Source organism: Aspergillus niger, assembly GCF_000002855.4.
Source record: "Aspergillus niger supercontig An15".
NCBI lineage: Eukaryota > Fungi > Ascomycota > Eurotiomycetes > Eurotiales > Aspergillaceae > Aspergillus > Aspergillus niger.
Window position 1 is genome coordinate 714,664 of NT_166530.1, and position 15,027 is coordinate 729,690.

General features: G+C 51.3%; 7 protein-coding genes across 7 annotated transcripts; 6 read left to right on the plus strand and 1 right to left on the minus strand.

The window, feature by feature from the left end:
• Positions 1-168: 168 nt before the first annotated feature.
• An15g02830 (uncharacterized protein) lies at positions 169-1,983 on the plus strand (the record flags this gene model as incomplete). The annotated part of the gene is made up of 3 exons (XM_001396784.1): positions 169-798; positions 861-1,443; positions 1,505-1,983. 3 exons carry the CDS (start codon positions 169-171, stop codon positions 1,981-1,983), a joined length of 1,692 nt encoding a protein of 563 aa, XP_001396821.1.
• A 427-nt stretch (positions 1,984-2,410) lies between these two features.
• Positions 2,411-3,267, plus strand: An15g02840 (uncharacterized protein; the record flags this gene model as incomplete). The annotated part of the gene is made up of 3 exons (XM_001396785.3): positions 2,411-2,498; positions 2,565-3,040; positions 3,211-3,267. The coding sequence occupies 3 exons, from the start codon at positions 2,411-2,413 to the stop codon at positions 3,265-3,267; spliced, it is 621 nt and encodes a 206-aa protein (XP_001396822.3).
• A 288-nt stretch (positions 3,268-3,555) lies between these two features.
• Positions 3,556-4,236, minus strand: An15g02850 (hypothetical protein; the record flags this gene model as incomplete). The annotated part of the gene is made up of 2 exons (XM_001396786.3): positions 3,556-4,059; positions 4,177-4,236. The coding sequence occupies 2 exons, from the start codon at positions 4,234-4,236 to the stop codon at positions 3,556-3,558; spliced, it is 564 nt and encodes a 187-aa protein (XP_001396823.1).
• Positions 4,237-4,809: 573 nt separating this feature from the next.
• Positions 4,810-6,039, plus strand: An15g02860 (uncharacterized protein; the record flags this gene model as incomplete). Its single annotated transcript, XM_001396787.1, has 6 exons — positions 4,810-4,864; positions 4,920-5,178; positions 5,235-5,398; positions 5,456-5,655; positions 5,711-5,861; positions 5,915-6,039. 6 exons carry the CDS (start codon positions 4,810-4,812, stop codon positions 6,037-6,039), a joined length of 954 nt encoding a protein of 317 aa, XP_001396824.1.
• Positions 6,040-6,566: 527 nt separating this feature from the next.
• An15g02870 (uncharacterized protein) lies at positions 6,567-8,471 on the plus strand (the record flags this gene model as incomplete). The annotated part of the gene is made up of 1 exon (XM_059744560.1): positions 6,567-8,471. The coding sequence occupies one exon, from the start codon at positions 6,567-6,569 to the stop codon at positions 8,469-8,471; it is 1,905 nt and encodes a 634-aa protein (XP_059602485.1).
• A 560-nt stretch (positions 8,472-9,031) lies between these two features.
• An15g02880 (uncharacterized protein) lies at positions 9,032-10,281 on the plus strand (the record flags this gene model as incomplete). Its single annotated transcript, XM_001396789.3, has 2 exons — positions 9,032-9,268; positions 9,343-10,281. 2 exons carry the CDS (start codon positions 9,032-9,034, stop codon positions 10,279-10,281), a joined length of 1,176 nt encoding a protein of 391 aa, XP_001396826.1.
• Positions 10,282-10,807: 526 nt separating this feature from the next.
• On the plus strand, positions 10,808-14,595 carry An15g02890 (uncharacterized protein; the record flags this gene model as incomplete). The annotated part of the gene is made up of 4 exons (XM_059744562.1): positions 10,808-10,918; positions 10,975-11,890; positions 11,947-12,298; positions 12,345-14,595. The coding sequence occupies 4 exons, from the start codon at positions 10,808-10,810 to the stop codon at positions 14,593-14,595; spliced, it is 3,630 nt and encodes a 1,209-aa protein (XP_059602486.1).
• Between the last annotated feature and the right edge of the window lie 432 nt (positions 14,596-15,027).

Here is a 15,027-nt window from a genome sequence, read left to right on the forward strand (position 1 = left end):
CCTCGGACCTCGGAATTAAGAGACGTTGCGCTCATAGATATTGAGCTTACCCCTCATGAGGGACAACCCGCTGCAGTAACATGCAAGGGGAATCTGCAATTGAAAATAGGCTCAACAACCGCACACTATGACATGAATAGAGCATAATTAATCTAATCGAACCACATCATGTCCGACAATAACGACAAAAACCCCAAAGACGATGCGCAGTCACGACAAGCAACCAAACGACTCCGCCAACTCTCCTCACACCTACCTCCCGACTACTCCGACGTCCTCTCCCACATCAACACTCTCCGCACACTAGCCTCCACCCCCGACTCATCTCGCAGAGGCTATATCCGTCAAAAGCAAGCCGGGAAGCTATGGGTTCGCGAGCGCCTCGAACAACTCCTAGATCCCGATAGTTTCCAAGAAATCGGCTCGCTCTCGGGCACTGTAACATGGGAGAAAACAGGACCTATGCGCGAGAAGCCCGTTTCTTTTACCCCGAGTAATAATGTCCAAGGGGCGGGGAAATTGCGTGGTCGAAGGATTCTTCTAACAGCGGATGATTTCACTCTCCGGAGTGGACATGCGGATGGAGCTTCGCATGGTAAAACGATCTATCTGGAGAAGCTGGCATTGGCGCTGAGGTTGCCGGTTGTCAAGTTGGTGGATGGGAGCTCTGGGGGAGGCAGTGTTACTACTATTCGCACGGCTGGTTGGAGTTATTTGCCGTATGTGTCAATGTATAGGCACGTCGTTGAGCAACTGAATCAGGGGATTCCGAATTTGGGGGCTGTGGTGGGGCCGGCTGTATGTATCCAATCCATCATCATTCACCTTCGAGTGTTCGGATGTTTCAGCTGACAGTATAGATCGGACTGGGAGCTGCGCGAGTAGTGTCCTGCCATTTCTCCGTCATGGCAGCGGATGTTGGATCGCTCTTCAACGCAGGCCCAGAAGTAGTCAAGGGAGCCACGTTTGAGGAAGGTCTGGACTTTCAAACTCTAGGTGGCCCAATGATTCACTGCACGAATGGAACCATCGACAATCTAGCCGCCAATGAAGCTGAGTGTTACGAGCAGCTGCGCACCGTACTGAGCTATTTGCCCAACACTGGCCGGGAGGCACCGCCAGTCATTGCCGCTGATGATCCAGAAGACCGCGAGGATGAGTCGCTGCGCCGGATTATCCCTCGGCGGCAGACGCGCATGTACAATCCGTGGACTATTATCACCAGCGTCGTGGATAAGGGATCATGGTTCGAGATTGGTGCGCTCTGGGGTCGCACTGCTATCGGGGGTCTGGCGCGCCTGGGAGGGCGGCCGGTGGGTGTGATATCGCTCAACTGTGAGGTGAACGGGGGAGCTCTGGATGCAGCCGGGAGCCAGAAGCTTGCGCGGTTACTGAAGCTCTGTGATGTGATGAATCTGCCGGTTTTGCAGTTTATTGACGTTCGTAAGTGATACGGTCTGTACTCCCCTTCCAAGACACTCTCCGCTGATGATATACGATGTAGCGGGCTATGCTATCGGCACCGTTGCAGAACGAACCGCCACTATGCGCTGGGGAGTAGAATTAGGCAAGACGTATTTCACTACGACGATTCCCTTATTCAATGTAATTACGCGACGAGCCTATGGCGTGGCTGGAGGTCTTATGCTCGGAGCGCGCGACCCGGTCATGCAAGTCGCTTGGCCGTCCGGTCAATGGGGGTCATTACCGTTGGAAGGCGGGATTGAGGTCGCACATCGCCACGAGCTGCGCGAGGCAGAGAAAGTAGGACAGAAGGAAGCCCGGTATAAGGAGCTAGAAGAGGAGTATCGAAGGCTGATGAACCCGGTGCGGACGGCGAATGCGTTTGGCGTTGAGGAGATCATTGACCCCAAGGATACTCGGCGGGTGTGTTGCGCATGGGCGCAGCATGTATATGAGGTTATGATCCCGGAGAGGCTGGCCGACCGTGCAGCAGGAAAGATTCAACCGGTTTTTATGTAGGCTGCTATGGGTCTGCATTTGCTGTGTCAGGTGGTGAAGAACCTGAAGATAGTATGGCCATTTATTACGCTAGCAGTACCTCCATGGTATGTAGACAGGAGATACAGTATATAACTGAGACCACCAAGAGCACACAAATTAAGATACTCAATATAACGAGATTATCCTCTTGTCCCTAGAAACCCCCACTAGGCGTTCATTTCGGTTAAATCCGATGGTGTCTGACAGACAAGTGGGGAGCAAGCAAAGCAATCAGTCCCTGAGGGGGTCGCCCGGAGGTTCGGAAATTAAATCAATTTCAGGTCCATTAGGGACTGACTGTCTGCTGCCTGTTTAAATAAACCGATGCAAGACAAGAAGATCCTGAAAATGTAGCTGTCGGAAAAATACCTCACAAACTAACGCTCAACCAACAAGTACACAAACCATGAACTTCACCATCGTCAACGGCCAAATCTACACCCCAGGCCTAGCCATAATCGATGCTCCACAGCCCTATACTCCCCTCGGAGGAGGTACGTCCAACCATTATCCATCCATCTTACCCAACCCACCAACACTAAAATAAATAAAAAAATCAGATACCCTCCAAGTCGCCATCGACACCTCCGGCGACGGCCAACTCTCCACCACATCCACCACCACCAAATTTCACACCCTCACCCTCTTCCTAACCTCCACAACGACCCACAAAAACCTCACCATCTCCAACGGCACCACTCCCAGCAGCAACAACACCTACGTGGGGCCCGTGCTGGACCTCGAGCCCTCGTCCACCGTCAAGCACGTGAACTGGATCTGGCCGGCATGTTTTGTGGGCAGCGGCGGGGATAAGGCACCCCGGGGTGACTATAATGTCTCCGTGCATCAGAGTTTCCGGTGGGAAGGGACAGATTATTATACGGTGTTTGAGTTGCCGATTTCGGTGACGAATGCGATTGATGAGAGTGAGGAGAGAGTGGACTGTGGGGTTTTGGAGAATGAGTGGGTGGGGTGGGAGCAGTTGAGGGAGAGTAACGATTCTTTGCCGGGGCAGCCTTGGGTGAATGAGAGTCAAGTGAGTGGGAGTGGGAGTGGAAGCGGGAGTGGGGGGGATGAGAGTAGTGGGAGTATGGGGAGTAGGGGGTATAGAGCTGGGGTTATGGGGTGGGTTGTGTTGGGGTTGATTATGGGGGTTGTGATGGGTTGATCGTTTTGGTGTATAATAGTAATGGTAATAGTTTTCAGGTTGTCTGTAGTATTGTTTCTGTTGATTCAGATCTCATGTTGTACCTGTCGGGGTAGCTTTGATACTTCACGTGATAAATTGTTATTTCTTGATTAATCAAACAGGTAGATAGCTCTCAAACTCCGATCCAAATTGAACGCTCATCATCAAAGATAGGAAGGACACTAGGCAATCTCCGGCCCAGTATACATACAGCAGACTCATCGTGGCGGTCGTGAACATTTGACCGAAAGTGTTAAGACAGAAAGAGAAGATAGAAGTAAACCAGAGGGAGGGGAGTGGAGAAAATGAAGCCCCTGCAGGACTCATCATGCACACCACATTCGACACCCAGTTGGTCCAAATTAAATGGAAGGCCGACGGTCGCCCCAAAGCCCAACGATACCCATGGCGAGGGCAATGCCAGAGAAGACAGCCCGCACCTGCTGGAATCGACGCTCCGTGTTCATCTCCTTCTGTACACTTTCACCATTGACATTCTCCTCTGCCTCGACCACCACGATATCCTCTTCTTTCTTTTGCTTCTGGACGGTCAGGAATCCGCATCCGGTGTCCTGCAGAACAGACTGAATCCAGGCCACGAAACCATCCTGGCGGTGGAACAAATAGTCGAAAGCATAAGAGCCAACGGTGGAGGTGACACACACCCAGATGAGATATGGGTGCTTGCGCTGTCTAGAAGAGAGGCAATACGCGAACAGGAAACATCCGTTGGCAATGTTGGTCAGTCGCAGACCATGCTTACGGTTCAACCGCTTGACTTCATTGAGAGACCGGGAGGCAGTGCTGGCAGTCGGAAGAAGACTCAGGGAGGGGATGGCGACGCTGGAAGCGGAGTATGACATGCCCTAGAGGTGATAGATTGCGCGTCAGTTGGCGGCTGGTCAGATTTTACGAGGACTAGCTGACGAAGTCTCAGAGATCTTCGCAACACAAATAATCCAAGCAGGTTATAGAGATCGTACCGTGAGCAGCCCCAGGGACACTGTGCCCACGAACTTCGAGACGGTGATGGGACACGCCATGATTATGCAACAGGAACGCTGCCACTAGAGGGGAGCTGGTTGTGAAAGCTTCTTTTCACCCGAGGAGGACGTAATATCACTTCTCGATGCGTCTGAAAGAACGATTCGTTGATTGGAGGCGTGGTGCGCTTAGAACTTCAAGGCGGGTGCAAAGATAAGGCCATAGAAAAGTTCGCGATGGCAGATGGAGTGACGTTGTTGCATGCCTGAGGCTAGCGCAGTCCAGTCAGCCAATCACCAGCTCGCTGTTAAATTCCGAGAAGCATTTGCAACTAGGCCTATTCCGGTTAGCTCTTCGAGCTCATGTCTTTCATGAAACTAAGCCTAAAGGAGACACCAAGAGTGGATCCATCGAAGACAAACTTTCCGCATATAGTTTAGACCAGATTAGTATTCCAAACCCAGAAGCCGAGGCTTGGACTCGGAGTAACCGTCGGGTTGCGGAGATTCCATTCAACGGCCATCCCGGAGTCCTTCCTCTATATCAACTATCAGGGTAACCTTGACAATTGCACCAGACAAGACCGTTCTTTACTTCCATACTGTATATACACTATACTGATATCCTTTAAAATGCCCCTCCCCAAAGAATCCTATCTAAGTAACACGTGGAAGGATGGCCTGTTCAGTAAGTCGGCTTATGGCGGTCACCACATGCTCCGGCGGTCACTGACAGCCAACAGCCAACAAGGTTGTCTTCTGCACAGGAGGCGCAGGAACCATTTGCAGTGCGCAGGTTCGTGCTCTGGTTCATCTAGGTGCCGACGCTTGCATTATCGGTAGAAATGTCGAAAAGACCGAGAAAGCAGCCCAGGACATTGCAACCGCTCGTCCTGGCGCCAAGGTCATTGGCATTGGTGCAGTGGATGTACGAAAATTGGAGAGTCTTCAAGCTGCGGCGGACCGCTGTGTCAAGGAGCTGGGTGGCATAGACTATGTCATGTGTGTATCACATCGTCCTGGCTAGTTCTCTACTAATCTGGGCTATAACTGTCAAGTGCTGGAGCAGCCGGGAACTTTCTAGCCTCGATCAACCAGCTGTCAGCGAATGCTTTCAAATCGGTCATTGACATCGACGTTTTGGGATCCTACAACACGCTCAAAGCTACTATTCCATACCTTGTTGAGTCGGCCAAGAAGCACAGAGTGGACTCCGAAACTCGTAAGTGGACAGTATCGCGAATAGTCGCGACAAGCGCTAACGTCATACCATCATCAGTCAAACCCTCTGCAGCAGGCACTGGAGGGCGCATCATCTTTGTTAGTGCCACTCTCCACTATCGGACGGCACCTTTCCAGACGCACGTCTCAGTCGCCAAGGCAGGCGTCGATGCGCTGTCTCACAGTGTGGCTATCGAGTTTGGCCCTCTGGGCGTCACTTCTAATATCATTGCACCCGGACCCATTGCTTCGACAGAGGTTTGTCTTTGTCCCGCATATCATATGAATATGCACATCTGACTCAAGATTATAGGGCCTCGATCGCCTCCTTCCCAGTGATACGAAGGACGCTTACATCAAGTCGCAGCCCCTAGGCCGAGTCGGCTCTGTACGCGATATTTCGGATGCCACCGTTTATCTTTTTGCGGACACTGGCAGCTACGTCAGTGGCCAAACTTTAGTGGGTGAGTCTCGTACTTTTCAAATTTATAATAGATAATGTATTAACACAATATAGTGGATGGTGCATCCTGGCGGATGTCTGCCACTGGGGCAACCTTCGGGAAACTTGCGTATCCCGATTTCCTTCTTTCTGGCGACGCCGTCCCCAACGTCAAAGGCCAGAAGAAGTCCAAGCTGTAGAGGCGTGTTTTCATGTTTCTGTACAGGGTAGAAAATGTCTTGGGTATTTATATCTCATAGAGGGTACTTTTTGTTCCTTGAGTTAGCTCATACTACGCTTAGATAAAGAAGCCTTTATGAGAGGGACAAAGGCACAGTTCAATTCTCGGTGTGCTCTGACTCTTTTAGTACTTAGATTCTATGTTTCATCAGGATAAATAACAAAGACTATATACAATTTCAGGACAATGCCTTGGTTCAGAATCTTTCAGCGCAATCAATAAGAACCGAACAGCTGAAAAAGTGCCTAACGCAGAAATCGAACGATCATGGGCTTATTTATTAGTGTGCCGGTAGCCTACATTGCTGTCCAAGACAAATAAAAGATTGAAAAGCGATCTACTACCTTCTGTATCGTTAAATCCCCAACGAGATTGCGCCCTCGAATAAATAGAATCACATCCGACATAAGCGAAGACACTTTTACTTCCGGATAATAAATCAGCATCAAATACTCCCCTTACTCTCAACTCCGCATATCTAGCAACATGTCAGGCAGACGACCACCCAACCAACGGAGGATACCTTTCGGAGCACATAAGCAGATAACAGCTCCCGAAAACGATCCGGAAGAATGGCCGCAGGACGATGACAATTTAACCCAGCAACTCACAGAAGCACAACACAAGGCCTTAGAGCTCGACAGGGAGAACAAGCAGCTAACAAGCCAAGTCCATGATCTGAATCAGGTGCTTGTTGAGCGAGAACAGGCCTTCGCGCAATCAGAGCAAGAGCTGCGACGGACCCAAAGGGATCTAAAAGCCGTTGAAATCCAAATTAAGAAGAACGAGGAGCATGTACAAGCCGCAGAGAGCGCAAATACTATGCTTAATGCGAAAAATAATGCGCAGGCTGAGCAGATCCGTCGCATTCGCCAAGACTATAAGAAGCTCAAGGAAGAAGAGACATCCCGCAGTGGTGAGATTGAAAAATTGCAGCAGCAGATACTTGACGCGAGTCGAGAATTGAATGAAATCAAGCAGAAGCTTGACTTAAAGGAATCAGAATTGGCAGCGCAAAAACTGGAGATGGGGCAGCTTGCTAAGACAGTAAATAAATACAAAGGGAACGATACTGAGTTAAGGAAGCAATTAAACAGGCTTGCGGAGCAGGTGCATACAATTGAACCTGCGATGGCACTAGATACTGTTGCACAGCCTACAAGTGCGATGAATACCGCACTGATTCCTTCTGCCCAGAACAAGCTGATTACGCATAACCCCTTCGGCTTCAGCCTCCAGAATCCATCTCTAACACTGAGGCAGGAATTGGGAGGTAGCTTATATAGTGGATCGCAAAGTGCTGCAAGTAGCGGAGCTCTGTCACCAGTGGACCAGAGAGGCAGCATAAGCAGCAAGTTCAGCGCTCCAGTGATCCCTGCTCAGAATCAGAAACCATCTATTGAGGCGGTTCCTGTAGACTGGAGCAATATCCAGCAGGCAGCTAAAACCGGTGCGATACCGCATGTGGGACAAGCCCTTGTCCCTAGCACCAGTTTAAAGCGACCTTTTGCTGGATTGGAAGCCTTGCAGGGCTTTGATGGTTCGGAAGAGGCGATCAAAAAGCTGCGTGTTGCTGCTGATCAGCAAAAGCTTGGGTCCAACCCAGACAACTCATTTTTGGCTGTTTTCCAGAAGTACTTGCAGACGTTGCAGGAGGCGACTAATCAGAACCATAGTCAGCAAGAACAACTGGACGTCTTCAAGAGAACTGTCCAAGCCCTGACCGCGCAAGGCAATACAAGCTTTGGAAATCAATTTTCGAACTCTCAGAGCAGCTGGATTCAAGATTATCAGAAGGCTGCTGCACAGGCAGCGAATGATCCTTCAAAGGCTCAGCCCAAGGCTATAGTCACTGGCGTTAAACAGCCAAAAGGGTCAAAGCCCAAAGAAAAGCCGAAAAAATTCCTGACACGTACGCCGAATTATCAATGGCCAGTATATCTGGAAAAGAGATATAACCCGTCGACTCCATTGACGGTGCCACCCTTTCGAACGACACGAAAGAAGTTTGCCAACTTTTCAGTCCCTGGTGCATATGAAGATGATCAGACTGAGAGCACAGGATCGGAGTCAAAGTTAGAGTTTGAAACTGCGCCGGAGTACTTCGAAACTCAGGTCAGTGCCCCAGAGCAAGTACCGATGCCACCCGCTGTCATAATGGCACGGTGGGCTTTAGTCTTGCTGGGAGTTTTTATAGTTGTGACGGCTATGGTTGAAAATTTATTCGGACGGACGAATGAAACGCAGGATATCTGGATGCAATATAATGAGGTACCTGAGGGTGTCTTGGCTAAAGTCCGTGGCAGCAAACCCCCTGTTGTAGGGTCGATGCAGGGCTTGGATTACGAGTTTGCCAAATTCGTCGATATCAGATCGCGCCTGGTGGGATGAGGAAAGTTTCCATGGTCGGTGAACCCGGTCTGCTGGTATGGAGCGGGTATACAGTTATATTTCAGAATTTTCTATCTATGTCTCGTGTCTGTTCTACCATATACATGATAGCTGATGTGTACAAAGTACTTGTTGTGATGATCAACCACCATGAAATAAATGGGATTCAAGGCTATTTTAGGAAATCCAGAGCACGTGATGGACATTTTGCAGTGGATGCGTCAGCTGCTCCAAAAGAAGCAGGCGGTGAGGATCTCATGCGTCACCTGCTCCACCCGCGCGCCATCAACAGCCAATCAGGAAAGAAATCGAACGATGCGCGATTCGCCTTTTGAACCCCCTCCTGGCTGGCTATGCAAGAAGTGCTCGCTGGTGGAATCCATATCATCAAAGCATTCCCCCCATCATCTGTTTCTTATTTTTACGGCTGAATATCATCCGTTTTTCATCTCAAGAACTCTTCTTCCCATCACGAAACGTATCTTCATTCCACCGTTCTTACTCTATAGCGCCTCTTCACCCGTCTTATCGGTGCCTGGCTTAGATCCGCCTCGGCCACCATGCACCTCCGTTCGTGCCTTGTGGGGAGCGTTCTCGCTCTCGGCGCCAACGCCTTCCTTGTTATCCCCGAAGTCGAAGAAGCCATCGCCCCTGAGGGTGACTTCCCTCCCCTCCACCCTTTGGAGGTTTATGCTCCCAAGAAGGAACAGGTTGAGCTTGCCTGCACCGAATGTCCGTTCCGTGAAGTCAGTGAGGATGGGAAGGTCAGCTGGACTGACGGTTTCCAGACCTCTTTGGTAAGTAGTTCCGAGCCGATGTCTAGTACGACTTGGGACAGGTGAAGGGACTTGGATGCTAACAGTCGCTTCAGTTGGTCGACTTCTCCACTGAAAATGGCTTCCTTCTGGCCAACGGTCGCCAAATCTTCCCTCCGCCACCTCCCACTCTCATCACTGCCGTTCAGAGCCGGACGTCGGATGGCGTAGAGACGGAACCCATTCCGTTGGGATATGCTGTGGAGGAAATGCCTTTGCCCACTCCGCCTGAGGACCCTATGGATTTGGTCGCTGTGCGCTTCACTGTCCTCGATCTCGACAGTCGCCCCGTCCCCTTGGATACGGTGGCTTTGACTCTTCTCCATGACCCTAGCAGCGGCGAGCTGTACATCGCCAAGACTGAGATCGAAGAAGCGACCCCCGACCGCGTCTCCTGGAAACAATGCCGCGGAAAGCCGAAGTGTCTCAGGAAGCTCTTGTTCGACCGCATGCGCGCCTTGTTCGCTGCGGCCAAGGCCCGCATGCTTGGAATGGGACCTAAGCCGAAGGGCTCGCACTGCGGTGGTCCTCACGGCTTGGACTTCCCTCCTCCGCCCCGCCCTCACCATCACCATCACCACCATCCCGATGACAAGTTCGACCCTGAGCGCATGCCGCCCATGCCGCCCATGGAGGGAGAGGAGGCTGAATTCCATGGCCATATGGACAAGTTTGACCGCCCCCACCATCACCACCACATGCACCACATGCACCATGGCAAGTGGGAACGCACCGTCCACCGCGTGGTCCGTTTCATCGTGGTTCCCGCTGTGCTGGGTGTTTTGGCAGGTCTGGCCGCGAGCGCTCTTGGTATGCTGGTCGGCCAGATCGTGGTCTTCATGTGGCAACGTTTCCGCCGCTCTACTCCCAAGAAGTCCTTGGAACAGGGTACGGTATCTGAAAAGCAGGGTCTGATGATGGAGTCCGAAGAACTCCCACCGGCATACAGTGATGAAGAGGCCGTGGTTGAGGAAGTATCTTCGGCTAAGAACTGATTCGATCCACAATAATAGTACTTGCTCTCCTTTGCCTCTTCCGACCGCAAATCAAGATACTGCACTGCCCTTGACCTTTCCTATCAAAATATGGATTTGACCAAATATTCGGGCACTACTATGAAAAAAAATACATTTCCCGGATTTTTGTTGTTTCATTCAATGTGTTTCTATAAAGCGAACTCTCGTTTCAATTTCCTTTCCTCTCAAAATTTCTTTTCAAACTTCGTCCATCGTGTTCTGCAGGGATTTATAGTTCACTCTCGGCTTTTCCCTGTCGGCTGTACCAAGCTACTAGTCAGACTCCACTAGTTTCTTTATGTAGTTCCAATATGGTTATAAGTTGTTCCGTAGCGAAAGCACTTATGCACCATGCATCACCAGTAACACCTAAAGCAGGGGTTCACGTAGCTGCACTGGGGCTGCCTCGTGGTGTTTCAGAGCAAGACAAATCCCTGTCACGTGAGGATATTCACGGCCACCTGCCAGGAACGGCCGCCGCCAACCTTCCCCTCCTCTTCCTACCATGCCAACCGTCATCGCCCCAGGTTCTTCTGTCTGTCGCAGCCAGAAGCCCTCGCCGGACGATGCTGCGCTAGCTCTCTACGATGACCCTGATCCCTCTTGCGAATCATTCGTGGGCTTCTGTGCATCTTTCTCGCCGAACCCTGACTGCCGCTTGAGCTCCAGCAGCTCCCGCTTCCGTCCGAATCGGCCGTCAGCCGGATACTCACCCTAGACGCAGGAGGATACCTGCCTGCTCATTCATTTCACGCCACCGCACCAAGCTTCCCGGGCGCCATGATGCAGTGGACGTCATTCGTTCAGAAAGCCCAGTCCTTCATCGACCCGGCGAATTTCACTCTTCCTACCCTGACCTCCTCCGACCGCAACCCGTCCAAAGCCTCCCTGTTTCGCCAGCAGTTCCGCCTCCCCGATTCCCAAAACCCGCTGCAAGAGATCACCGCAGAGCTCATTCTTCCTATTCCTCATACCTCGTCACCGTCTCACGGAGAACCCAATCGCCCTTTTGTTGAGCGCGCTGGGAACCGCTATGCCGGCAGACTCCATCTGAGCGAACGGTTCATCTGTTTCTCGACCCAGCCGACGAGCTTCACGCCTTCTGCTAGCCTTGGCGCATCGACCCATTGGGCTGGTCAAACCAACGGCACAGGACCTTCTGGAAACGGATTTACTATCCCTCTCTGCTGCATCCGGAGGGTGGAACGGCTCAACAGTCTTAGCCATGTCTTCTCCCTTGCATTGACAACATGGAATGGTGCGCTGGGGAAGCAAAGCCCCGACTTCGTTCCGCAAAGATTCACGATCCAGCTGGCTGGAAGCAGGCAGGCCTGCGAACGCTTTTGCGACGGTTTGAAGAAGGGGCTGCGCGAATGCATGAAGGAGATTGAGAACTTGCGCATAGTCGTAAACGATTGTTACTCGGAATACTTACTGTCTGGTGCTAAATCCAAGGCCCAAAATGGAGAGACTGCTGAACAGCGTCAGCCACCTGATGCCGGGCTGGGAATGATATTCCGTTATCCCGGTGATGCTCGCAAGCTTCGGGATCGAAGTAAGATGAGACTATGGGGAGAATATTTTAGAGGTATGCAGCCCAACCCCAGTTCTATATATTGGGACGCTTATTAAGTCTTCTTGTAGAGAATGGCCGTAATGCCACTATCATTCGTCAGCCGACCTTCCATAAGTTGATCCGAGTCGGTCTTCCCAATCGTCTTCGCGGCGAGATCTGGGAGGTGACGTCGGGTTCGCTCTACCTTCGTCTGAGATCCCCTAAATTGTATACAGAGACACTCTCAAAGTTCTCTGGCCAGGAGTCTTTGGCGATTGACGAGATCGAGAAAGACCTAAACCGCAGCTTGCCTGAGTATGCTGGTTTCCAGAGCGAGGAAGGTATCGGTCGCCTTCGGAGGGTCCTCACTGCCTACAGTTGGACCAATGCGGAGATCGGATACTGTCAGGCCATGAACATAGTCGTTGCGGCTCTCTTGATGTTGGTTTCCCAGTACCGATTTCGGAAATGAAGCTGACCCTTGCAGTTACATGTCGGAGGCACAGGCTTTCTTCTTGTTGTCTGTGCTTTGCGATCGTCTCCTTCCAGGGTACTACTCCACGACAATGTATGGCACATTGCTCGATCAAAAAGTGTTTGAGTCTCTGGTCGAGAAGACCATGCCCGTGCTTTGGGACCACCTCACGAAATCTGATGTGCAGCTCTCCGTTGTTTCCCTCCCATGGTTCCTCTCCCTTTACATCAACTCCATGCCATTAGTTTTCGCCTTCCGTGTACTGGATGTGTTTTTCCTCGAGGGTCCTAAGGTTCTCTTCCAGGTTGGCTTGGCCATCCTTCGAATCAATGGTGAGGAACTTTTGGATATCCAGGATGATGGTTCCTTTATCTCCGTCCTCAAGGCATACTTCTCGCGTCTCGATGAATCGGCCCATCCGAGGTCTGAGAATCCCAAGCTGAGGGCCATCACACGGTTCCAGGAGCTTATGGTTGTCGCCTTCAAAGAATTCTCCCAGATCACGCACCAGACGATTACGGAACAGCGTGAAAAGCACAAGGATGCCGTCCTGGAGAACATTGAAAGTTTCGCCAAACGGACATCCATCCGCAATCTCGGTCCAGACAGTAAGAAGCTGAGCATGGATGATCTGGGCGTCATCTACGACCGTTACTACGAGGTTCTCTATGACCATCAGCAGAGGCAGAAACTCTTGGATGAGGAAAAGAGGCGCCAGGAAAAGAAACGGGTTGAAAGAACATCGATCCTTGGGCCTCCAGTGGATAGAGAGGTAGGCCGTGTTGGTCTTGGTCCTAGTCCCACTCACATGGATTACAACGCTTTCCGGGAATTTCTCGCAGCCACAGCGAAATGGGCAGTGGCAGACTCGCCCCCTTCGCGAAAGGAGTCAGCCGATCAGGGCTTCAACAGTCTGAGGGGCTGGGGCAAATCCTCTTCATTGTGGAATAATAAACCCGAACCAGCAGATCATGAGTTCACACGACGACTTTTCCGCAAATGGGCAACGGACCCTGACGAAGGTTTGAGCTTGCAAAATGTAGTCAATGGCCTTGCAAGACTTAAAGGGCCCCGCGACATCATGAACAACATCCAATACTTTTTCGACCTCTACGATGATGAAGGGACTGGTCGGGTGGATCGGGAAGGCATTCTTCGCATGTCAGAGGCACTCCTTTTCCTATCTCGGCGAGGCTTTGACGGAGCTATTTCTCCCACACAGTCTGTGGAAGACATCAAGACGAATGAACGTGACCCGGATAGGCTCAGTACAGACGAACGTTTCTTGGGCAGTGTCAGTTCTTTTATCCGTCGTTGTTTCGAATATGCCGATCCCAGCCATCCGGACAGCCGAGCAGTTGAAAAGCAGAAGGATCAGGCGGATGCGGAGGAAACAGCCGATAAGCTTGGGTCATTCAGCATCGGTGATGATGATGAGGAAGATCTCATTGATGTGAATGAAGATACCAAATCGGCTGCGTCAGCTGAGACCGAAACACTGGCGAAGCAATCGAATGAAGACAAGTCCAACACGCAGCACAATCGCGCCGTCTCAGAATCCGCAAACCCGGCGCTCGATCCGAACAATCCTCTGCACATTACTCTACCCACCTTCCGCATGGTGATCCTTGCTGATGAACTGTTGGAGCAATTCTTCGATACATTCTTCCCACAATCATTCCGCCTTTCCGATCATGGATTGCAAGCCTTGGCCTCCTCGTCTCTCTCATCCAACCTCACCACCTTCTCCAATATCGGCGTACCCAAGCCCCAGTCTAGCGCAGCAGCTGGCGCTTCAGTAGCGGGAGCCTCAGGCGGTATCGTGCCACCAGGCAAGGGTCTCCGCGGAGTCCTGGACAACATCGTATCAGATGGTATCCGCATGGCCGCAGAGGTTAAGAAGAGAATGGACGAAGCACAACGCGAACTGGAGCGCACCGCCCTCAACCGCGACGACGAAGAAGATGATGAAGAGGAGGAGTACGACGCTCGCGGCGGCGTTGCCACCGCATCCGCAATGGTCGGCGGCATTTCCAGCTGGGGCGCAGGTGCCTACGGCGCAGATCCCGAGCGACGGAGCGTCAGAGATGCAGATCGCGATCTCCTCGAGGGCGCCGAAGTCGTCAGCATGCGTGGCAAGGACGATGCATCCCTACTCGACGATAAGGACGGACATGAGCAGACAACACAAGGGACCCCGAGCCCACATGAGCCAAGTCAAGCCGAACACAACGTCATCAGCAAGGTCGAGTTCGAGTCTTAAATCCACCCCTTCCCCGACACTACCTCCATCACCTTCCTTTTCCCCCGCCCACCCTATCTCCTTTCGAATCCTTCTCTCCCTCTCTCCTACATTGTCTGCCTCATGATTTCATATCTATTTTACTGGTTACTGCCGGTCATCACCCATACAATTGCTTGTCTATCCTCATTTAGACGTCTGCTGGTTGTTTCTGGAAGATCCATTGTATGTATGCATGCATGTACCATGTTGTTATCACATCCCCGCAATACAACTAAAGATCTACCTTGCTTTGCGCTTTATAAACTGTGTAGTATAATCCGTAGAAGAATCACACTATAATTAAGCGAGCACATACAGTTATTTAAATACTAATCCTCTGTCGATCTAGTAGCTAGTACGAACTGTAAAGTACAGCTATCGCAAGAGTGACAAATTTCCCCTGCTCGCTGT